Source organism: Drosophila santomea, chromosome 2R (assembly GCF_016746245.2).
Source record: "Drosophila santomea strain STO CAGO 1482 chromosome 2R, Prin_Dsan_1.1, whole genome shotgun sequence".
Taxonomy (NCBI): Eukaryota; Metazoa; Arthropoda; class Insecta; order Diptera; family Drosophilidae; genus Drosophila; species Drosophila santomea.
The window spans coordinates 14,793,142-14,818,519 of record NC_053017.2 but is presented as its reverse complement, the minus strand read 5'-3'; the positions used below and the strand labels follow the sequence as shown (position 1 = coordinate 14,818,519).

At 43.6% G+C, this 25,378-nt stretch overlaps 3 protein-coding genes across 16 annotated transcripts in view; 2 read left to right on the top strand and 1 right to left on the bottom strand.

Moving 5' to 3' along the window:
* LOC120444371 overlaps positions 1–8,933 on the bottom strand; it is a 33,508-nt gene extending 24,575 nt beyond the window's left edge. Inside the window, exon 1 of the mRNA XM_039623978.1 lies at positions 8,057–8,933. Within this exon, the coding sequence (XP_039479912.1) occupies positions 8,057–8,171 (115 nt within the window). The 5' untranslated portion in view covers positions 8,172–8,933. The remainder of the gene's footprint in view (positions 1–8,056) is intronic.
* The window catches only part of LOC120444368 (potassium voltage-gated channel subfamily H member 8), a 150,903-nt gene extending 129,861 nt beyond the window's left edge, over positions 1–21,042 (top strand). The window contains exons 16-17 of the mRNA XM_039623975.2: positions 20,306–20,638; positions 20,701–21,042. Coding sequence (XP_039479909.1) covers positions 20,306–20,638; positions 20,701–21,009 — 642 coding nt within the window. The 3' untranslated portion in view covers positions 21,010–21,042. The remainder of the gene's footprint in view (positions 1–20,305; positions 20,639–20,700) is intronic.
* Positions 21,043–21,538: 496 nt separating this feature from the next.
* Positions 21,539–23,718, top strand: LOC120446296 (bifunctional endo-1,4-beta-xylanase XylA). 14 transcript variants are annotated; one of them, XM_039627203.1, is made up of 4 exons: positions 21,539–21,659; positions 21,740–22,072; positions 22,141–22,594; positions 22,985–23,718. In XM_039627203.1, exons 1-4 carry the CDS (start codon positions 21,603–21,605, stop codon positions 23,617–23,619), a joined length of 1,479 nt encoding a protein of 492 aa, XP_039483137.1. In that variant the 5' UTR covers positions 21,539–21,602; the 3' UTR covers positions 23,620–23,718. The 14 variants fall into 14 exon arrangements, with proteins under 14 accessions (XP_039483137.1, XP_039483132.1, XP_039483129.1 ...); XM_039627198.1 differs by having other exon boundaries at positions 22,895–23,718; XM_039627195.1 differs by having other exon boundaries at positions 22,745–23,718.
* Positions 23,719–25,378: the final 1,660 nt, after the last annotated feature.

Here is a 25,378-nt window from a genome sequence, read left to right as displayed (position 1 = left end):
TGTTGCGTCACTGAGCCACCGAATTACCCAGATACCCAGCCACTGAAACACTGAGCCACTGAACCACTGAACGCCCACGCACTCGCAAATGTTCATTGCCAATAATTTCGACGGCAATTTTCATAAATTAGCCTCTTGTCTCTCGCTCTGTCTTCCCTTTTGGCCAAGCCGCCAACAAAAACTGTCAACTACTTGAGCTGTAATCCAAATTGTTACGCAACGCTAAACTTAAACATACTTATTTATGCAAATACAGTGGGGAGTCGCTTTGTAGTAACTTCAAATTAAATAAAGTTAACTGTAAGCTAGCAAATGCATAATACTTCAAATTATTACCCACGAAATGATAAATATACATATGAATCTTAATCGTTTTCCAAACCTTGCCCAACTAAAATATTCTTCAACATATGTAAACTTAACTACAAATAGTTTGTACTTGTTATCGCATAACTACTGTAACCACCACAACTTCCGCAACTCTTGCGGCAAAATTTATTGAGCTTTAAACATTAATTCACATGAAGCACACCCACTTTAAAGCTGGGCAAACAAGGGTTAAAGCCGCAATTCCAGCGAAAGTGTAAATTATCACGGTAATTAAGTAGGAGTCGTACACACACACAGGCACAAGCAACCCAATTCCTTGGCCGTATGTTCAGTCGTTTGGCTTTAGGCCGCTTTGCGCGGCTCATAAATTTATAATTTAATGGAAAACCCACAAAGACCAACCGCAACCTCAACCGGCAGCCAAGTAATCCAAATATGCGCGCAAAAGTTTAATTTGAATTCGAAGTTGGCGAAAAAATAATTAAGCTATCGAATCATCGTGGGTGGTTTTATTTGTAGTAAAAGTTCAAATAAAATATTTCTTCATAATATTGTAAAATATAATTATTAATGAGCTATAGATTACTTTATATATTGTATTATACAAACAAAGCAACTTTAACTTTATTATGACCCAAATAATATGGTTTTATTTATTGAATTTGAATTGTTTGAATTGAACCTCGTTTGTTTGGCTGACCCCATCGCTCGGATGTCCTTGACAACTAAACCAACCGAATGTCCGGCAATTTGCCCCACCCCCCTCCACATTTTCCAGAGGGGTAAAGAAGGGGGGTGGTGGGAATTGGGAAATTAATTACCGCATCATGGCGCGAAAATGGCTGCGCTAGGCTAATGCCTCAAAAGTCATGTCCAACTTTGTGTGCTCTCCGCGTTGTGCCAACTAAAAAGTTTCTAATTACGACCCTGAAACCGGGCTAAAACCCACCTTACTTACCTCCCTCCCACCTTGCCACCCCTCCTTCAAAATGGTGTTTTTATATGCCCCGTTGATGTTGATGTTTAAGTTTTTAATAACATTTGCCACGGTGTTTCGTGTTTCGTGTTTCTGTGTTAGATGCTTTCGCTTTTCCGCTGGCTCGACGATGAGTTTGGGGAAAAGGACTACGGAGCATGTTAATACAGGCAGCTGGCAGGCATGGAAGCCATGTAAATGGTAATTACACTTAAAGCCATAATCCAGCTTTATGCCTAAGACTCGCGCCTCCGCTGCTAAGCTCCGGCTCGAAGGATTACGGCGGAGAATTACGGCCCCAAAAGGAGATGGGAATGCGTATTGCTCCTTTTCTTTTTTTAAGTCAGCCCGACTCGATTTAATTTCGCCGACTTTAAGTTCTTTTCAGTGCAGGATAAATATTCATATGGGTTAATTATATAAATTGCCCAATGATACACAAGAGCCAAGTTGCTCGCAACTTTGTGCAAGTTACGCAACCAAGTCGCAAGGAAAATGGAAAGGAAAGGAAAGCCGGGAAACTTTCAAGTCTGATTATCCGCATACAAAGTAAGTGGGCTGTTTGGTAATCAGCTGAGCGACTGAGCTGCACTGAAACAATTTTGCCAGCCGGAGGTTTTCCCATATGCCCGGATACGGATACGGATTGGGAACCGTGTCCGGATTTTGGTTTAAGTACCAAAATGCTGAAGGAAGGAGAGCATAATTCCAATGGCATGGCGTACTCTATACGAGTATATCTCGATGACTCGGTGTCTTACGCATTTGTTTTAAAACGGCGGCGAGGAAGTTGCGACGCCACTTCGCTTTGGATTTTGGCGTCAATGCGCTCGTTGGCATTTAAAAAGCAGACAGTTTGCTCTAGTTGCCTCGACGCGCAATTACTTAGAAACACAGTCCCGAGAAATATGTATTTCCATCTATATCTGTACATCTCTACATTTGTACATCTGTGTGTGCGTGCTCCTTCAATATATGCTTGCATATTTCTGGCAAAAGTTACAACTTTTCTTGGCCAACAAGAGGAGAAAAAAAATCGAAAACAGTCGAAAGAGGAAAGAAACGAAAAGGCGGTTGAACGAGTGAGACTGGGTAGAAAGTTTTCACTTGAAATTCAAGCAATTGCTTTTGAAAAGTTTCCATTTCTGACAGTGTGTGTGCGAGTTGTTAGGCAAATTCTCTTTATCCTCCACGCGGCAGACCAAAAACAGAAAACAGAACAACGCTGGGGCGAGCAGACTGAAACTGAATAAAAACCAAACCGAACCAAACCAAACCGAACCGAACCGAGTTGAGTTAAGTTGAGTTGGCGCAAGAAAAAAAAGAAAAAAAAAGGAAAAGTTGCGTAATGAAATTGTGTCAGCGGACTCGGCCTGTCCCGCTTGAAAGGCATCAGGAGTGACATAAAACACAAAACGAAATCAAGCGCGCACTTGAGCCAAATTAATTGTTAGCCCAACATCTCCTGTTCCTCCAGAGCCGCGCTACACTAAAAGAAAAGGCGGTGGAAAGGAACGAGATGCTAAAAATTTCAGATCAAAGATATAGAACAAGTTTGTTCAACAATCAGCTTCTAGCAACTTGTATAATCATTACTTTAAGTTATGTGCATTTAAGTTACCTTGCTCTTGAAGTTCTCTAAAGGACGGCACACTAATCATTAATATTTTTCAGTGCACTTCGTCCCTTGTCCACCTACGCAACTCCGAAACATTTTTTTATGTCCTGCGAGCGAAAGCTGTAATTACGCCAAGCGAAAAGCGGCGAGTTAACCGGTCAATTTTCCTGTTTTTTTTTCGCCCAGACTCTGAAGAAAATCAGCTCGTTAGGCGAAATTCGAGGCGAGGCAAGGGTTCTTAGATCATAATCAGGCGCTCTCGATACGAGATGATGGGCCGGATTTGTCCCAGTCTGCGGATGGGTTCAACATTTGCGGCTAAGTCCGCGCAGAAAGGAGGCCAAGACAAAGGTAAATCACAAAACCATTTGCATTCGCTTTCGATGCGGTCTAAAGAGGCTCGCTGTCAGTGGCTGTGGGTAAACTTAAGTTTGGCCAGTCTTTAATAGCCTGCCATGACTCGCAGCGACGTAGCTGCGCAGGAAAGTTGCCGGCTGGTTGACGGAAAAGCGGAAAAGCGGAAAAAGAGAAATGGGTCGAGGTGAAAAGTTGCAAATTGGAAAATCAGGATGGCAGAAGTGGGCCTGGATGCGAGCATCAGTGACAGCCAGCGCGGCTAAGTGCAACTAAAAAGTGTCTGAGTGTTGCATTCTGGCTTGCGCACTTCACTTTTTCGCATCCACATGTGCCACAGAGAGAATAATCTTATTGGCATCCATTAAAATGGGTATTTTAAATGCGCAAAATGTCTACAAATATGATTTATTCATGAGCCTAATATTCCACTCTTAATTTTGTACAGTGTGAATGGATGTTAAGTAAAACACTTAATACTAAAAAGTATCTCCAACTTAGCTTAGAATTAATTTAATCTAATTTTTCCCAAAACTTTAAGAAAACCAATTAGATTTTTAAGCGTAGCCATGCTGCGCCAATGTCGAAGCTTATTGCAGCTTTGGGATATCCATGTTTTTGGCTCAGTGAGCTGACACACATGGCCATGTCTTCGCATTTGCCATTGCCAAAAGGCGGCGCCTCCTTTGAATTATGTAGAATTTACGTGCTTTCAGCGCTTAAAGTGCAGCCATGTGCCCGTGTGTATGTACTTTCGGGTGTGATGTGTGTGTGTGTGTGTGCGAGTGTGGTGTGTGTGTATGGGACCATTAGTTTTTGTGCTGATTATTATGGCCACCGCAGCGCAGCACAGTGTAGGGATAGAGGCATCGGCAACGGGGCGGGGGCCACGCCCACGTGGCGCTGCATTTGTAACAGGTGAGCTTTATGGCTCTGTTACCGTTGCAACGCGTTGCATTCAACGTGGTGTGTGAGTGTGTGTGAGTGTGTGTGGTTGTGTGAGTGTGTGAGTGCCCCTGCATGTTTCGTATTAAATTATGCTTGCCAACGCGCCTTCCACCCGCCTCCTTAGCCGCAATTCCACGTGTAGGCCTTGACCCGAGTCACAGGATCCCTCACGGCACAAAGTCTGATTGCCACGCCCCCCTTGCCACACCTTTCCGCAGGGTTTCACCTTTTTGCCACGTCTGGGTTTTCTCAAAATTATGATGCTGGCAATGAAGACATATTGGTAAATGCTTCCATCACCCACCCACATCACACACCATTTCAGCAGCTCGTCAATCATCGCGCGTCATTAACAAATGCATCGTTTATCCTTGTGTGCCAAACGACTTTCGCTTTGTCATCTGGCATTGTCACTAGATTATCCTATTCTCACCGATCTGGCTCAAATTTCTTTGAAATGGAGGAAAGGGATTGAATATGGCATTAGCTGGTATTTATTTACCAATCAGGAACACACTACCAAAGTGCAAGACTTTAGTTAACTCATAGATATATTAACTCATTGATCTTACGCATATATATAAAATATATACAACTCTTTAAGTTCGCATACTTCCTTTTTGAGTTATCAAACAGAAGCAGTTAACAAACAGATACCAATCAGTTCAATTAAAATGTGCACATCAAGTGCGAAGGCAGTCAACTATTAATTTCATTCGACTAATTTGGACATGCGTGGAGCCCTATTCAACTCTTTTCAAAGGCCTTTCACTCCATCGTTTTGGGTTACAAAACACAGAAAAAAAGGTCTGATATCGGGTGTGTGGCAATTAACCAGAGCAGCCAAGAAAAAATCCGAAACAGGCGGCCAGGTTGCAGGATGCAGGATGCAGGAGGATGGAGGATGGTGGATCAGCTCCTGCGATAGTTAGCCCAATTAACCCGCCCAGCCGCAAGTGGCCCACTTATCCCGAGGCAGGCATCAATGGGTTTAACTTTTTGCCCGACTTTCACAGCAATTTCACAATTTCGAGCATAGGACTTCATCATACACCTACACACCTACACACACACACACGCATAGTGGTTTGGGGCATGAAATTGTCATGCTCTACTAACTGTCCCAGCTGAACTGAACTGAACTGAACTGAACTGAACTGAATCGGGCTAAAACTCTTTGCAACTACAGCTGCAGCTGCAACTGCAACGGCAATGTGCAACTGTTTTTCAGCCATTTGAGCCACGTGGCTGCCACACAATGGTGTGCGTCAGTTTGGCGAAACCAGATTAAATTGAAAACCTTAGGGCAAAACTTTTGATTCGATCTGTCTCTAATGGAAGACGGGCCAGCATATTGGAAAAGTTCTTTGAAATTTAATCGTCTCTTCACGCAGAGCCAGGCCAATTTCATTTCTTGTTTCTGGAACAAATGGTACGAGAAGTATCTTTTAAAATGTGAGTCAAGTCTTTTCACTTGCACTTTTTGGCATCCAGGAATTAAACTAAAATCAATACACCTATTGCTTATTTAGATGACCATCTCGGGCTGTCAAACAAAACGCTTGTTAAGCATCGTGAATAATTGAATAAGTGAATATTTGTACAGTGTATTTACATATTTTGGTCGTTTGCTTTTAAGCATGTTTATTCCGATGTTCACATCCAAAACATTCAAATGGGTGGCCCTCCATCTATATTTTTTTTTTGGCCCCCAAAGTGACATGCTCGCCCTGCTTAGCATAGAGCCTGCAGTGCGGTGGAGAATTTTGGGGAAATATTTTTTGGTTACATTATGCAAATATTTGGATCCATTGAGCTGCGGATTTGGGTGCAGCGACTAGTAATGCATTTCCAGCTGCCAGCGACCCCGTTGGCCTTCAAAAATCCCATGGCTCGATCCACAGACATGCACCGATGGCATAAATATTGATTTATATACGACTATACGAGTATGCGAGTATGCGAGTATGAGCCCTAATGTATATCTAGGCACGTTCATGCGGCTGGCTAAATATTAATGCGCTCCAAATAAAAAGCGGCAGGCGCAGCTGAAATTGCTTGTCTAACTTTTTTTTTTTTAGTTTTTTTTTGTATTTGTAGCCCTAAGCTGGCGTGCATTCTGAATATTTATTTCGGCCTCTGTTTATTTCTATTTTCAGTTTCAGGTTTTTGGATTCTGTTTGTTTTTTCGTACGAGTATTTCGTTTTTGTGTTTGTGCATTTTTCATTACAGCATTGACAGTGACAACGACAGCGACAACGACAGCGACAGGAGTGTGTGCCCCAAAAGGCGTGTGTTGGTGTGTGGCATGCAACAATGGATGCGCTAGATAGTCGGTAGTCAGCAGTCGCCAGTAGCACTCGCAGTTGCTGTGGTGTGTGTGCGCTGCCCCTGGGGCCACACTGTGTGTGTGTGTGCGTGTGCAAGTGTGTGTGAAGATGTGGCACCTTTTTGCCTTTTTGTTGTTATATTGTGACGACTTTACGGACTCCCGCTCTCCCTCCCCTTCGACATGCCTCCCGCGGGGGCACGCACTAAATGTGGCACAACCAGTGTACTAGTTCCACATATCGGTGTTCTTTCGGAGTCGAGCGGCAATCACTGCGAAAAATACCGCTTAAAGTGGAATCAATTATGTTAAATCGTTCGTAAATTTTGTAAAAATGAGCTAACTTTCTGGATTCATTTAAGACAGAACTAGAAATTAAAATTGTATTAAAATTAGGTATGATTTTCTAACTATTTTAGCCCCTAAAGAACTAATAGTTTTTCAGATTTAATAGTCAGCTTTTGCATATGAAGAATAAGATGTATTAATAATTATAATAACAATAACATGCAACTATATATTTTGAATATGTGTTACTCATTATGGGAATACTTTACAAAGAGCACTCTGATATTTTGTTGAAAATGTTAAATGTTTTCCAAGGTAATTAAGGGATTATCAAAGGATTACACCCGAAAAAAAACATACAAATGAAGAACAATATATACCAAACTGATATATATCCAACTGGAGATGATTAAGATTAAAACAAGTGCCATGTTTTTCCCGCAGTGCAATTTGTATCCCACTTTTGGCGTGTTCAATAGGTCTATTCGCATTCCCCGATTGGACAAGCCAGCATTCAGCCGCTTTCTCTCTGTCTTATTGCCGGGCCATTTCTGGCTTTGTTGATTGCTTGACAAATTGCTAGTCAGCCAGCCAGTCAGACAGACAGAGAAGGAGAGAGAGAACGAGAGCGAGAGCGAGAGAGATGGAGCTGCAGGGCGCGAAAGAGAAGGACGATGGTGGCAAGGGGCAGCTTTCAGTGCCCTCAGTTGTAGACAAGTGTTGCTGTTGCTGTTGCTGCTGCCGTTTGGCGCAGGGGAATCCCTGATTGCCGTTGTTGCGGTGTCAGCCATTGACAGGTGATGCACAGGTGATTTCCGCGCTCATCGCCTGACCTGTCACTGCACTCGACAGCGGCAATGAAATGTAACAAATTAACGATTTCTCGACTTGGCTCTTTGGCTATTTCGGCCTTTGTTGTGGCGCGCATCCGTGATATGTGCCACATTTAATATGATATTTCGCCAATTCACTATTTCGCCTTTTCCATTACATTTCATGCATTACAGCGACGCTAATTGAATTAAATCGTGTTCGGTGAACAGTATGAAAATAAGGGGAATGCGAAATTGAAAAATCGCGGCATAAATAAATAAAACAAAATTAAATGCGTCATTATTTTTGTGTAATTTTTACGCCGCGTTTTTATGTGCGCACTTTATTTGATTTTTAGTTTTAGTGAAAAGTCATGATGTCTGTGTGTGTGATATTTACCGCAAATGCCGCATGCCGCAATGTATGCTGTGATAAAAATGAGTGCCGCTGGTTTTTGCAGCCTGTCAAGGACACGGCCGTGTTTGATGCGATATAATCCACTTGATGCCGGCATTTTGTTGCTGTGTGTGTTGCTGTGGATGTTGCACTTATTTTTTTTTTTTTGTTGTTGTTGTTGCTGTCAATTGTTTTGCATTTGAGATTCAATTTGTCAGCGCTTTAATTTGATTTCATTTGTCACTCCACTTGCATTTCAATTGGATGGCATTGCATTGATTAAAACGTTTTTCTACTACTCTAATTGTTGTTGTTTTTTATCTTTTTTTAAGCTCACACAAGTATTGGGTTATTTGATGTTTTTTTTAGTTATGTTAAGTGTAATTAAATGCATTTTCTGCGTTGATTTATGCCCATATGATGTGACCACATTGCTAAGCGCAATTTGCAATTAACTTTCCATATTTTAATTAGGCGCTTTTTTGCATTGCTTTATTTTTTTGTTTCGTCTTTTGTCCGACTTGCTCGCTTTTAATCCTTTAGTCACATTTTAGCTGGGGGCACGTTGCTGCCATATGCCAGTACATTTGGAATTCATCATTGTTTGTTCCGCAAAAAAACGCTCACGTTGCGTGGACGTTGCGCATACGCCGCGTTGACCGCACCAAAAACTGCACTACACCGCACCGAACCCGTTACCGCAGTGGTCAAAGTTCAACTGACTGACTGAGCAGCAGCGTGGGAATTCGCCTGCCAGCCACTGTTGTGTTGCTGCTTGGCCCTCGGTTGCACGGCTGCTGCTGCTGCTTTTTCCTGCTTTTCCAGCGCTTCACTGCCTCACTGCTTTTCCTTCTGCCGTTTTAGCCGCCTGTCTGTTTACTTTACGCATTCGCACGCGACTGACACGAGGACCCAAGGAAAAGCAGGCAACACCAGCAGCAACACCATCACCAGCAACGGCAGCAGCGGCAGAAGCAGCGGAAAAGTCTGCACGAACTTCGTGTGTTTGGCTCTCTCTCAATCTCTCTCTCTGGAAGTGCCTCTCTCGAATTTTCCTTTGGGAAAACTCTCAAGTTTTATAGCATCTGGCGTTCGCGTGAAATGCTTGCTTAATTGGTCCTTTGAAACCGAAACTCGGTCCTGCCAAATTTTATCAGTTTAGGGAAAGTGATTATTAAGTTTGTTTGATTTATTATTAATTACATTCTTTGTAAATACTTAAATATTACTTTAATGCAAATGCAGCTAACATATATTTTGATTACCTTAAAGGAAAACAGTACCGAACTTATATACAAAAAAGGTAATCTTGTATTAGATATTATTAACTTAGCCAAACATAAATATTTATCACACTTTTTAATACCCTTGCATCTTAAGTTTTAAACGCATATGATTATATTAATTCAGGACTTACTCATTTCAACTTTTAAAACTCCTTAATTTAACCAAGTCTCAACTTAACAACATTACCTATACCCAATAATAAATAATTGTATTTTCGATGTCAAATAAAATAGATATTTTTGTAGTGCACATATTAACATATTAATTTGTTTTCAAACCGCATTTAGGTTTGTCAATCCTTTGTGAACAGCTGGTACGATTTTTATAGCAAACATTTCTAGCTCACTCACTACTTCCGGTTCTCTCTCTCCTCTCTCTCTCTCCTCCTTGCGGCCCGTGCGCATAGTTGTACTCTCTCCGCTCAGCTTCCTGCTTTCACCACTCTCTCTCGTTTTGTGCAGCCATTTCGCCGAGTGACGAAAGCGCCTTCGTCACGCGTCTCGGCACCATTCGGCGGCAAACAAAGCGCCAGCAAACCGCTTCAATTTGGGTTATTGTGCTGAAATTAGTTGGGCCCAAGTGGCGGGCCCTCAGCTGGGCGAACTTAACTTTCCATTTCAGCCAGTTCATGGTTTTTTGGCCACGTTTGGGCTCGCAGCAGTCGATTGCATACTTTGGGGCTAGCCAGAGAAATCCGAACTAATAAATGGCTAACACGCTTTAGACCTTGTCAGGCACTGAAAGCATTTTCGCGTCGAGGGCGCAATCTACACAGCTGCAATGCCACATTCCGCTTGAATTCTTTGGCTAACAAGGAAAACGTGGAAATGCTGAGCTGAAATGCGAGTGTCAAAACAATTTAAAAATAACATACATATTTGAAATTATTTTCATGCATTAAATTCTTTTGAATAATTAAAATCAAACGTATTCACTTAATGTGCTTCACTTTCTGCTACTACTTCAAATTTGATGCTCTAGAAGACAAATGGTCGCAGCTTCTGGCCAAATTGCCACTGGAAAATCATAACCATATATCAGGCAATGAAAACCGGACCCTCAAACATCTAGTCGTGTATGTTAATTCCCCGGCCCTTTCGCTCCTCTCGATATCTGGCTCACTGACCCACTCAATCTCACTTTCCGCCCAGTAACCCTGTATCCCTGTATCCCCAGTATCCCAGTATCCGTATAAATTGCCGGCGATTTCTGTTGCCTGGGCACATAAAAAGTTACACTTGCCTTGCTTTTATTTTATGTACCCGCAGCCGCAGATTGCTGCAGCTTTCATTATCTAAAAACAAGAAAATCACAGACAATCAGTTAACGCTGCTCAAGCAAATAAACTCGTCAGGAACCGGGCAAAAAAGGCTGTGGTGAAAGGCAAAAGAAAGTCGGCAGTGAAAGAAGCCCAGACGGGCAAGAAGTTTCCATCCTCGTTCGCTTTTTCGTTTGGCGCTCTCTTGGCAAACTCAGGGAAAAAGTTCGTCCACAGTTTGCCCGTTTGTCGGTTCCAGTTTGCAGTCAATGGTGCGTCATTATTTTCATTTATTGGCACAATCAGTCAACGTTTTATTTCCGGAATGTAATTAGGTAAGCTGCCATAGACAAAGGCAAACATACATACACACACGCTCACACACACTCACACACACACGCGCCGGAAACACGCAGACAGATGCAGATGGAGTTGGAGATGAGAGCTGCAAAAAGAAGATGCCACCACAAGTGTCCTTTATGGCACAGTAATGCGAGAAGTTTAAGCTCAAGTGGGGGCAGCCAGACAGTCAGTGTTTTCAAGGACCCTGAGTGGCTGCCGATAACCTAAAAAGCAGGGAATTATATATAAATAAAATTATGCATATTTTACATTGCTTTTTAAATACGCTTAAGCCTTGCAATAACAATATTTGCCAACCATTAATGCGTGTCTCATTAAGTAATAAACTTATTTATATAAATTTTTATTCACATAAGCATTTCATTAAATTTCATGAATTTCATTTAATTTAAATTTGATTTTCAATCAAATTTCAGATACAAAGAGATGCCTTATGCCACAGAGCCATTATTTAATTATATGGCTGGATAGTAAATATTGTTTTAAATAGCAATTATTCAAAGCATGTTTTCGAAAATAACGAAATCACTTAAAACTATTATTCAAATTGCTCCTCCTTGACCCCGCCTCGTCCCATTGAAGTCATTGCTACCCAAATGTAAACATTTGCATACCGCGTGGGGCAGCAATTTTCTGGTAGTGGGGATAGTGAACTTGCAGCAGTACGACTAAATGATGGCGGGAAACAACAACTTCGATGCTGAGCCAAATAGAAAACAAATGGGCAGGACCAATAGATACAACTTGGTGGGCGTTAAAGAAGGAGGGGACAGTGGGGCAGTTAACAAGGAAAAACATCTCTTACCAAATGGCTGTGGAAGTGAAAAACAAGCTGCAGCAGTAGCAGCAGCCAGCGAAATTCCAAAAATGCTGCCACCTTGTGATGAAGCATCAGCTTTGGCGTCAGGTAGCTGAAAATGGAAAACTTTTCGCGCGCGGAGATGAATTGCTCGCTGTGCCAGCACACAATGGCCGGGAAGAGGCCGGGAAAACGCTACACCTCCAGGAAAACCCACGGTAAACCCACGGAAAACGTCAGGAAAACCCAACGAAAAAAAAAAAGAAAACCGGCAGCTGGCAGTGAGTTAAGCGAAGCGTTCCAGATAGAATTTGAGCGCAGTAAATTTTTCAATCGACTCGCTAATAAAGGCAATAAATATTCGATTCGCTTTCGTTTGCCTCCGTTTCGATTCGATTCGTTTCGTTTCGTTTGAAGTATTTGCTTTTTGCTTTCGGCTGAATACAACACAGTCAGCTCTCTATAGTTTCTATTCGTATTATGTTTGATAATCCAACAGCTTCCTTCCTTCCATTCTTATCGGCCATTTTCCTGCAATTCTGCTCGCTTATTTTCAATTTTCTAGCCGCTTTGTTTTGCTTTCCCCACTTGTTAGACAGTGCGACAGCGAAAATTTCATTTCATTTCACTGCATTTCACGTTAAATTCAATTTAACGTGCTGGTATTTTTTTCCCATCTACCAACTACCATCTACCTTTTACACCGACCTCGGTTGGCAATATTCCGGGCAAACATAGCTCACAATTTCCATCGCTTTCACCGCCATTTTCCAACAACGAACAACCAACCAACAACCAGGGTGCATTGTTCGCTGTCCGTTGTTCGCAGTAAATAAAAGGCGACGCAACAAAGCAGAAATGAAGAAATTCCCCAAAATGGAAATGTGTCACACAATGTCGTTTGGACTTTTCTTTTCCATCGCAGCGACTTTCCCGTGGCAGCGCATTAAGCGCCCAAATGAGCCGCAATATCGGAATCAAAAGGAGTTGCAGGACACAAGAAAGGACCTATGACTACCAGTTAAACCAAACTGCTGACGTCGACGAACTGCCAATAGTTTTACAGCCGCTCATTTTCATTTTTCAAACATTTTTCCGGGGCCAACCCATTGGCAACGAGCGCCACTTAACCAAATTGAATATGGAAATTGATTTTTATTGTAATTTTTGTCGATTCGCTCGCCCGTTGGTATCCACACCACCACCATCCCAACCCACCCAATAGATTAGATTATCCACCAGTTGGCATCATCGATTTCCCTAGGAATTTTTGGCGGCGAACTTTGGATAAAGTTTATTGAAATATTTAGCGGGAACTTAAGTAATAAGTTGCCGAATCAGTACGCAAAAGATTAAAGTCCAATAAACCAGTGAAGGGAAACTCCCAGCCCAGGAAGGCGAAAACCACTGGCTAAAATGGGGTTTTCATTGGAAATTACTGGTAAAAGTTTGTCCAGCAGATAGTGATGGGCTTTTAAGCCCTTTGAGCCGCAAATTAAAGTCCCCTCAAGTGCTTTCAGTCGTCACCTTCAGATGTTGCAACAATGGACTTTCTGAATGTCGTCCGACACTGATTGCTTTTTCTGAAATGCTGATGCTGATGCGATGCTGATGCCGATGCTCATGCTGATGGCTTCCACTTCCCCCAAAAGTTCTTAATTATTTTTGCACTGATGGAGCAGGCCGAAACGAGCTGCCTAGCGGCCAATTATCCGCCATAATGCGGTGATTTAATTTAAAAACCTGTCACAGAAAAGGCATGTGTCAGTGCCCATCGCTCCTCCAACGGATTTTTCCGGCTGACAAAGAAGCGCGAAACGGCTTTGTTTCGGGCCATATCTTGTTAATTATGCCCAAGGCTGCCGGAATGGGATGGGATGTATACTTCCATACATACTCGTATATATGATGACAATGACACCTTTACATGTCCGAAGCGCTGCAATTTACGACTTAATCTGCGCTTAACCAGGCTGCAAGAGTCCTTTGTCTTTCGTTCGGTGCACTCCTTTTGGAGCGCTCTCTCAAACGAACAAGTCCAAAGCCAGCTTACAGTGCAGTTTATATCCGCTTAAATCATTTCATTATGGCCAGTTGGACAAAGGGAGAGGAACAACTAGCTTAGTTTTGCTGGCCAGCCCATATAACCCACCAACCCACCATATAACCGAACTGAAAAACAATGCACTCGATGCTGGCACGATTGCTGTGGGAAAAGGTTTCGACACATGCCAATAAACTTCATCCAATTATGCTCCACCAGCTGGGGGTCTTCTCAATTGGAAAACAAAGGTGGAACCCCTTAGTTTGCCTGCCTGTCATGTCTGCATTTTAAGTAAATTGAGAGTTAATTTTTATCCCATCATCCGGTACTCATGAAATAGATTCATTTAAGTCTGCAAGTGAATGGAGTCTTAAACCAATCCGTCTGCCAAGTGGCTGTTCGTTTCATTGTAGCCACAATTTTCCTGCCATGTGCACCCACTCCTCACCATCTTGCCACAACAATGGCCGCAAAATGGAAGCCAGATATGGCATCCAGAAAATATGGCCAATGAAAGGGCTCGTGCCCGGCTAAGACGAAGAGTTAAGGCTCATTTATCATTCTGCTGATTGATATTTCACAATTAATAATTGCTTGACGTTCATGTTGATTGGCATAATGTGAAAATTGTGCAGATTGCCTACAGTGGGAATATAACAAACTAGAAGTTCACGAAGAAGTGGAATTACAATAAGAAACATCTCTATTCTTATATTTTAAGAACCATACATATCATTTGGCAAATGTTATCTAAGGTATGGATAATATCGAATCTAAGTTACTTTTGCGATATGATTTCAACGTTGCAGCTACGAATGCACTCCCTTTCGACAGCCACCGTGCCCCCGTTGGAGGTGAAAAACGTACCAACTTACCACTTAATCCCGCTTAAGTAGCCACCCGTTCCTCATTCCCACTCCGACGATCTCCTTTTAAAAAGTCCTCCGCCGGCAGGACACCGCCGCAGACCAGTTGAAATCCCGTCCAGATCCTGGCCGAAGCCGCAGTCGGAAGTGCAGCAAAAATCGAAAGCGCTGGCGCTCTTTGTCTTTTGTTTGCTGATTGCATTACGTTCTCGGAGCTTTCGGCAGATCTGCTGGAATATACATAGTACCTCTCTCTCTCTGTATGTAGAGCAAAAGTTTTAAATTAAAAGTCCAACGCCAGCTTATGGAACAGTTTATAGCCGCTTAAGCCGAAGGAAACCATACGGACAGGATTAAGTGGCTGCGGATTGAAAAGAGGCGGAAAATTTCCACTCGATGGCCGAAACAATGGACTCAGCCGTTGACCAATGGCAGCAGACATTGGCTATCGTTTGGCGCTTATCAGCGCCATAAAACTGAAAATATAATTACTCACTTTTTACCCGACCCACCTCTATACTTGTCAATTGTAAAATTCACCCGAATTTTAAGTGACGTCAAACAAATTTCTGGAGAATTTCGTTGCTTTTAATAAACAATTTTTCGCTGTTTGATTTCGTTTGCTCTTTTCGGGACTTTCAAATGTGGTCTCTGTGTGGGGGTAGGGAATGAAAAGTAAACTGTTGGCACATGTGTGTTTATATTGCTAATAACTTGACGTCTGCCTCTGTATTTGTCTTTGGCGAAATGAAATTAAATTCCTTGTGTCAGTCGTGGGAGCGTTTAGGCTTCAGCCTCGTTTGAAAAGCGTTGGGGCTGCGGTAAAGGACTTCTCCTCGTCCTGTCACAATCAGAAACGAAGGCCCCGGGTCCGGAATGTGTGTGTTGCTGTGTGGGTGCTATGCTACGATATGTGGCACTCGTAACCTAAACTAAAATAGAACTTTGATGTTGGGCGACATCAGCAACAGTTTGCTGGCCAGCGAGGATGGCACAGGGATAACAACGGCCAGGGGTCCTAATTAGTTTTTATTACGATGCACATGTTGCTGCCATTCGTTGGTCAGGTGCTTTCCACTTTTCCGTTGTTTCACTCTGCACTGCGCGAAAATCTGCTGAACACTGAACCATTTGTATTATCTGTCTGATCAAATAAGTTACATGTTGTTATAAAGTTCTCCCAATCGATATTCATATTGTAGTTTGGTGAAGGAATGTTATTTGATATGTTATTGATTATATTGATTATGCTACATGCTTTTTTTAAGTGCACGGGCAACAAAAGCGGCAACAGTCGCTTCCGATTCGTGGCTTGGCTGCTGCCGGAACCGGAAACGGATGTGGATGCGTGTGTGCTGGGGTCCAGCGCAGCAAATGCAACTGTTGCAGGTGAAATGCAAGTGCAGCTGCAACAGATGCAGTGACCTATGCAGGGCGTATGAGCACCGTGGAGTGGCTGGTGGAGTGGTTTTAAGTGCAAAACGCATCATGTGGTTAATGCACTTTAATTGCCCTTGGCCATCCCAAACTAACCCGCTGGCAGTGGTGTACATTGCGCCATACAATCCAACTGGACCACCACCTGAAATAAACTGAACCACCTGCACCACCCAATGGCCCGTGCGCACCATTTAACTTGATTAAAATTCGCATTTGGATAACTTTGAGGCACTTCTAAACTGTAACAAAGGCGGAGAGCAGCACTAAAACGTAATATCCACCAGTAAAATCAACTGGAAAGCCCGGGACCAGCCAGTAAATCTACGACACACAAAGGAAATGTTACGGCTTAGCATCTCTCTCTCGCTCGCTCGCCGAGTGCCGTCCCGCTCTTTTCCGACAATTCCCCGGCGTGCAATGAAAGCGTTAATAAATTTCATGAGTCCTCGCATAAAAACTTCCGCCCGGCTTTCCACGTCGACTCGCTTTTCCCGCTTTTCCCGCTTTTCTCGCTTTGAAATGCAAATTTCTGCTCCTATGCTGCACACCGCCGTCGACCTCTTTGCAAAATGTAAATCACATTCACAATCAGATTAAATCTCAATAAGCATTGGACTAAAATTCAAATGCCATTTTGCCATTAGACCGCACAAATATTGTCACAGAAATCAAGGCCCCCAACAAAAGTTTCCCGCAGTTCTGTGTCCCCTTTCTCTCCTTTCACAATTTTCCTCCGATTTCGATGCTGCCACACATATGGCGCAGCAGGCGACTTTTCCCATTCCACCCATTTTCTTCTTAGTATTTATTTAAAAACATGGCAGCAAATGCGGAGCAACACGAAAATGTTGCATTGAATTAACATTTAGAGAACACAAAAAAAATGTTCGTGTTCGGCAAACAACAAGAACTGAGCTACATGTTACACATTTTTAATGTTCTCTGATGGCGCTGGAAAAAAAACGAGTAATAACGCACGAAAAAAGTGTAAACTAAAAATAAATTAATGCAAATAATTTACAATGGAATAAAGTGTTGACAGGAAAAAGTTTTCCCCGTGAAATTTGCATAAAAAACTTATTACGCATTAACCTTTGCGGGAGAAACGGCCAACCTAAGTCGCAAAGGGCCCTTTTTTAACATGTAGAGTATTCAAGAGTGCGGTTTAAAAAAAATGCATATATAATTGATAAATTTTTATGTGTTAAGTAAATATTCATACCATTAATTAATGGTTGCAGAACTTGTCTTTTTAAAATGGATTTAAGTAACTTAATAAGTAGCAACTACTATTTATAGGTAGAATAAGTAGGAAGGCAAGGTATAACAGCCATTTTTTCAGTGTACCTAAAAAGAAGTTTTAATTTCACATGTAAAATAAACCATATTTTTGAAAGAAGTAATAACTGCAACTTAATAGAATTACTTGTCATGCTTTCATCAAAATCATTGACCAAACGAAAAGTGTGCATTAAAGCATAATTAATTTATTAAACGGTAAACATTCCTATGTTTAATTACTTGTATGAATATCTAAACGTCAAATAAAGACATTTGATTCCCAATGAATATGTATGTGCAAGCTGAATTGGAAATTTGCGAACACATTTACAAGGTTTAATTTTTGTTTGCCAACATAATCTTTTCGTGTTCAATTTAATGAATGTAAATGCATGTTTAATGCCTTAAAGTCTGCTGCAATTATATAAATAAATGTAAGATCCTTTTCGAGAGCCTTCCACCACCAACTGCTGTGCTCTTTTGCCGGATGCACTCCTGAAATTAAAACTGCCATTGTGCGTGACAGTCTAGACCCCGCATTTATTTGCCAGTCGAGCTGCTGTAAACAAAGGAGATGACAGCGCCAAAGGATGAAGCATTAACAAGAATGGCCGCAAACAATGCGCAACAATATCCATCCTTACCATTCTGTCGTGCACCGTACGCAGACATTCCATTTTTAATGACACCAGTCAACAGCCAACAGTCAACAGCGAATGCGCGCAGCTGGAGGTAGTGGTACAAAAAGGACCTTCCGCTCGTATTTAAAGCGACACTCGAGCTGAGCTGTTTCCCCTCTCATAACTCGCATAAATCATTGCTCATTTCGGGGCCGTGTAATGAAAGTGCTTAACAGCTACTCGAGAACCGAACAGAAGCTGAAGAACACGCTGAAACAGATACAGAAGCCGCAGTGTAAAGCCACTTCAAGCGCATTACATGACTTACCACTTCATGGATGGATCTCCTCCAGGAGCAGGAGTCACTCCACTCCACTCCTTTCCACTCCACCAAAATGGTGAGTACTAGTAGGAGTGGGAGCCATCGGGCTGAAATGAAATGATATGACACCGGCAGCGACAACCCAATCTGATTCCGGGGTACTTAGGGGAACCATGACTTGTGGTTTACCTTGCTGACTGTCAGGACAAATAAAACGGCTGCCCACATTCAAATTAGCACTTGTCGCCTGCTAAATCTTTCTGCCAGAAAAGTTCCGCTGTAGCAGATGCGCCTGGCAGGCAGAACACTGAGAGAAATGCAGCTAACGTAGCCAATTATCTACTTATGGGTGTTTTCACATGTTTATTTAACAACGTACTTCATACACTCTTATCAATATATATTTGTAGCTATTGTTATTTTCCTGAGCCTTTTTCAAGATTGATTGCTTTTTCCGGTCGTAACACTCTGGATTCGCAGACAGCCATTCATTATTATTAAGTTCTAAGAAATAAATCCTATGATAGTAGCAAAATTATTTCCCATATATGTTTAAGTGTAGTAACAAAAAGTTGGCTCTGCCTGCACTTTATGCTTTTGATAAATCGTTCGAGTTGCGACGACTTTGCCACCAAGGTGCCTGGAACAATGTCTCAGCTTATAAATCTTGTTTGGTCTATCGCAAGTAGTATGCGTATCCCCACATGTGTAGCCCTTTTCACCATTTTTTCCCCGGCATTGTGTGTGTTTTTGATAAATACGTGGTAACCCCATTCCAAAGATACATTTTGCCAAAATGCACTTGGCAAGAAAAAAGGTTGAAGCTAGGTACATATTGAGTGCGCGCCTCGCTAATTAGATGATAGTAAATTCGTCAGGCAAACATTTGCTGATTATTAGCTTTTTTCAATTGCCAACAGTAGTAGTGTTAGATCGAAATACGAGTATGGTTTGGCGGCAAGAGGTGATAACTGAATTCATGGAAATTGGGTTTTTACTTTCAATGACCTTAGGCAAACTTACTTATCAGCCATGGCTCTATCAATTCCGAGAACTCGCTTGGCGCTGTTAAAGTAGATTCCACTGATTTATGGCTATGTAATCGGTAGATTAAAATCCCAACTGAAGTAGCTCTTTAAGTCGATTTCCAAAATCACTGGCTCTCCAAATAGAAAGCGCTACCAGTTAGCCCAATGTCATGATTCAGCAAAGGTAAAATTAGGTCTTATATCATAAACGACAGAGATAACAACCCGACCAGACAGACATTCAGACCCCAGGGGGATGTGCCGGCTTATCAGGCGACACGGTCCCTGATTGAAGTGTTATTTAACCTGCCAAGCATTTATCTTAGCCTCTTTGGATATGAGTCTTAGCCCTGAAAAGAGTCAACTAAATGAAAATTGCTCATGTCTGCTTGCTAGAATTTATCTAATCACATTGCATTGCCAATTAGTGGCTAATTTTGAACTCCGTTGGCACTCTCAACTGTGATGCTGAACTATAAAAGGCGCAGCACTTCTTCAGAGTCAACAGATTGAAAGTAATCGAAGTTATAAACATGCAGCTTTTCACACGAGTTATCCTGTTGGCCGTGACAGTCTTCAGCGTGAGTTCTATTACCAATCTTTAGTTGAAGTCCTAACAAAGTTGTGTCCTTTAAAATTTGTCAGGGGAAGAACAAACAAACGCTATACCCAATAAGTTTGTTTATTGTTTTGGAGACTATCTAAACAACTTTTTTTAATTCAACGATTGGGTGAATCAAATCAATTTAACTAACGTGTGTCAGCTGTTATCAAAAAAACTTAAATGTTGATACTGAAAATAATCAAACTTCGATTGCAGATATTTACCATTCATATTGCCAGATTTTAAGTGTAATATTTAAGAGCTATGTATTTTATTTTACGCAGATAGAGGCTGTGCCAGAAAAGGATTTAAACATTTAAACATTATTTCTTGATCTCAGGTTAGTGCCGTGCCGCGTTTGGCAGAGGACATTGGTCTGGAGCAGGTCCTGTTTCGCATGGTCCTGGGCGAGGCCGAGGGTCGAGGTCTGACTCCAGCTGCCCAGACTTGTGCCAACATCTACCTGAATACCACACAGAAGAACGGCGATAAGTTGGCCAATGCCACCAATGCTTGCGAGGAGGCAGCAAATCGCACCAACGTGGCCTACACCCAGACCAGCAACTCCACCATCAACCAGATCCGTCAGCAGCTGTTGACCCTGGAGCAGAACCTGCAACTGTGCCGCAACGAGACCGATTCCGCTGTTTTCCTCAACTGCACAGTGTCCACGGTGAGTGTGTTTACATTATACACAAATGAATCAGCATGACTGATGCCCACTTTCGCCACCAGTTCGACAAGAACCTCCAGCTGCTGGACACCTCCAACTCCCAGGCCTACCGAGCTCAGTCCCAGTTCGTTTCCAATGCCACTCAGGTGACCGCCGAGAAGTCCAACTGCATCAGCTCCGCTGTCAGCGAGGCCAAGGTTCAGTCCATCCAGGCGGCCAATGACTTCAACTCGTGCCTGGACAAGATTGCCGCCCAGCGTGAGGTGCCCCAGCAGATCCAGCAGCAGCAGGTGAATCCCTCCCAGGCGCCCAAGGAGCAGGTGCCTCCGATGCCCCAGCAGATGTTCCAAGATCTGCCTTTGAACAACTAAGTGCGGAGAAATAATTAATAAACTGCTCAACTTCACAGAGATCACGCCTTGTAGAGATTCTTGTGGTTTTGCACAAAAATTAGATCTGGATCTTTAAGTCAGACAACCAACAATGTAGAGAGCTTTAGTATTATCAATTAAGACTCATTAGGCTGGTTATTTATCGTATTACTATACCTTACATTATCAGTTCGATTCGGTTTTTTCCTTGGAAGTGTCGCCGAAAAGTTTCCCTTGTTTTTAATGGCCATCAAGCCTTCTGAGAACATACATCGTCGGAGTTTCCCGAACCCCTAAAACGGTTACTCACCCCAATTGAAATGCTTTCTGCCACTTCACACCCAGTTCCGCATTTGTTAGGTTTTGTCGTGATGATGGCACTTTGGCCACTCATTGTTATCATCAATTAGAATGCTTAAGACTTATCACCTGCCCGACCGACCGTTTGCTGATTGCGCTGGGCCCCCGAACAATTATAGATAAATGCAATTTAAAAAGAGGGAGAATAAAAATAAAATATAAAAAATCAATTGTGCGGCGCTTTAAATTGGTCACCTGCCAGCGAAGCGAACTCAGAAACGAACTGAACCGCCATGATGGAGGTTCCCTGCAAAATTTTAGCAGTTTGTCTGCTGCTCGTCGGCGCTCAGGTGAGAATGCCAAACCCACTGAGAGGTGGAGGCGACACCCCAGGGTGTGGGCTTATATAATCCTGCAATGAATTCACCAGGCGTTCACCGCCGTTGACGCAGCCAGGAGTTCCAAGGAGCACACCTGGCAGTCCCTGTTCTTCGATGCTGTGACCGGAAAGCTGCAGCAGCCGATGGCCGATGAGCTCCTCGAATACGAGGACTGCACTGCCCTTTACACTGTGGACAACATCGAGATCCTGCTGGTGGCTGGCTACAAGATTCGTCGTTGCGGCAACTTGGAGTCCAAGGATATTGAGAGATATTTGGAACGCCAGGATGCCGTCTACACGAAACGCAATTTCGAAAGGGAGTTAGTCAGCTGCGCACTTCGCGAATCGCACCATGACAACCGGCAATGCTACGTGGATACCGTAAGTTTTTATCTTCGATTTGTTAACTTTTTCCGTAGAACTGTGACTAAGAGTATTGTTCTGAACAGGTTCTGAATCTATTCAGCTCGGTGCGTCCTTACCGCTACGATCGTCGCCGCCGCAATGCCTGCATTCTCCGCGAAGTGGAAAAGGCAGTGATCAAGCTGAATGCAGCTTCCATCTCTCTGGCCAATTGCATCGCCCAGAGTCAGCCTCAACCACTGCCGCCCCAGAACAGCACTTTGCCACCACCGCCTCAAAACACCACAGCCGGCGGACCTGGATGGAACACCACTGCCTTCCCCAACACCAACACCACTCCCAACTTCACCCTCACCACTGTCTCTCCGAACTGGAATACCACTGCCGATGGTCCATGGTGGGGCAATAACTCTACACAAGGTCCCTGGTGGGGAAACACCACTACTCAAGGTCCCTGGTGGGGAAACAACTCAACAGAAGGTCCATGGTGGGGAAACAACTCTACTCAAGGTCCATGGTGGGGAAACACGACTACTCAGGGTCCATGGTGGGGAAACACGACTACTCAGGGTCCATGGTGGGGAAACAACTCAACGGAAGGTCCCTGGTGGGGAAACAACTCAACCGAAGGTCCCTGGTGGGGAAACAACTCTACTCAAGGTCCATGGTGGGGAAACACCACTACTCAAGGTCCATGGTGGGGAAACAACTCAACGGAAGGTCCCTGGTGGGGAAACAATTCTACTCAAGGTCCCTGGGGGGGAAACAACTCAACCGAAGGTCCATGGTGGGGCAATAACTCTACACAAGGTCCATGGTGGGGAAATAACTCCACTCAAGGTCCCTGGTGGGGAAACACGACTACTCAGGGTCCATGGTGGGGAAACACGACTACTCAGGGTCCATGGTGGGGAAACAACTCAACCGAAGGTCCATGGTGGGGAAACAACTCTACTCAAGGTCCATGGTGGGGAAACACGACTACTCAGGGTCCATGGTGGGGAAACAACTCTACTCAAGGTCCATGGTGGGGAAACACGACTACTCAGGGTCCATGGTGGGGAAACAACTCTACTCAAGGTCCATGGTGGGGAAACACGACTACTCAGGGTCCATGGTGGGGAAACAACTCAACGGAAGGTCCATGGTGGGGCAATAACTCTACTCAAGGTCCATGGTGGGGAAATAACTCCACTCAAGGTCCCTGGGGGGGAAACAACTCAACTGAAGGTCCATGGTGGGGAAACAACTCTACTCAAGGTCCATGGTGGGGAAACACCACTACTCAAGGTCCCTGGTGGGGAAACAACTCAACCGAAGGTCCATGGTGGGGCAATAACTCCACTGCGGGACCCAACTGGAACAGCACCACCCTTGGCCCCAACTTCAACTCCACTCAAGGTCCATGGCTCGGCAACTCAACCCAGGGACCCCAGAACACTACCGAAGGACCTTGGTGGAACAACACCACCGCCAGTTGGAACACTACAACCGTTGACGACCGCTCCACCACCGAGGGCAATTGGTTCGACCACCTGATGAACGAGATTGGATCCCTCTTCTAGATCAAAAATGCCACGAAAAGCACACCTAAACTGTTAGGGGATATGGTCAGTGGACTAAGCTTTAGGCCAGCAAATAAATAAACTTATCAGCATTGAAAAGCTTTGCGATTATGCTCGATTGGCGGGCCAATCAATGCGGGCCGGGTTGATAAGTTGATAAGCCATGGCCTCCAATGGGAGGCGGGAGCGCCGCAAATTAAGCAGAGACCGCAGCCACCCACTGGGGTACGGACTGATTAAGATTTATTAGCCAACTGGGGAGACCACGTGTCGCAGACGGCTGGGCAAAATGATGGATTTCAGTGAGACGTCAGCAAAATATTGCCAATACTCCGGACGTGGCCTTGGGCATCCGCTTGGTGTGGATGGGTGACTCCACGAGAAACCCGCATGCATAACGAGCTCGGAAGCCCCATAATTAGTTAGGATCTAGCGATGGGGCTTTAGTAATGAGCTGTCTGCCTTTCTGAGTTGTGCTTCCCAGCTAAACCAATAAAATAATCATAAATTAAGTAAACGTTATTGGTGGAGCAGAAATCACAGAGGCACTCCTGCAAAAGGAGTCGAGCAGCCGGCCAAAGGTTGAATAATTGCACAAGGCTGACATTTGCATAACCTCCTGTCTGGCAGTCAGCCTATAGACCGGTGGTGCAGAAGAGGTAATGCGGTGGTGCTACGATGGTGGTGGTGCTACTCTGTGCTTCGGCCACACAAAGGGAAACTGACCTAAACAATGGAGGTATGCGCAAAACTTTTAACCTCAGCGCCAGTAGATAAATCAACCTGGATCATCACCCACAGCATTCGTTGTCAGCACACACCTTCATTGTGTGTCCTGCGAAGGGTAAATTCCCGTCAGATTCAAATGCACTGCTAGAAAAAGGTGGGTAGTGCTAGCTCTCGTTCTAAATATATGTATGTTGTATAGCTTTGGAAATAGCTTATTGGTTTCATCTTACTCGATTGCTCAATCAAATATTCCACACATGCAGTGTTGATCCTAAGCTAAGCCAACACATTTTCTTGCGGTGCACTCTCTCACCATTTCATCGGATTGCCGGAGCTGCCAGTAACATTTACGCCGCTGGAAGTGTGTGTGCTCAAACATTTTCCCACACTGACCTGGCCACTGCAGCTATAAATTGCAGCAGGACCTTTGCTCACCGCGTTTGTATGCGTGCGCTAGTGTTTGCCTGTGTGTGTGGGTCAATATTTTTTCATGTTAATTCAACTTGCATGGGTGCGGCACACGAGGCGAATGTGTGATGGTGATGAGGCAAGTCCTGGGATCCTGCCACTGGAATGTAAATCAAGGCGGATGTCCACTACCGAATCCGAATCTCACTTTGGATCGCAATTACGCTTTAGCTTTAACTTTTGGCGCCGCATCGCGAAAAGTTTTAATGGAAGTGCTTGGATTTAAGCGATCAATTAACATTAATTGCCGAATGCAGGGCGAAACTTCATAAAAATGTTGGCTGCCCTAGGTGATTAGATTAAAGACAAAGGATTGACCCTTTGAAAATCAAAAGTTTCGCACCGCCAGCAGCCCAAGCATAACACTTAATCCAACGATGAACGTTACGATGTTCTACGCTAAATTGCCAATTAAGATTTTTAACGATACTGCCCGTGAAGACTGTGAAGATGGCAAACTTGAAATTAGTAAGTCATTTAAGTGCGACCCGACAGGGCAAAAAAGAGAGAGCATCCTGTCACGGAATCCTTAAAGAGCTGCCGCCAAAAGGTGCGACTGGGC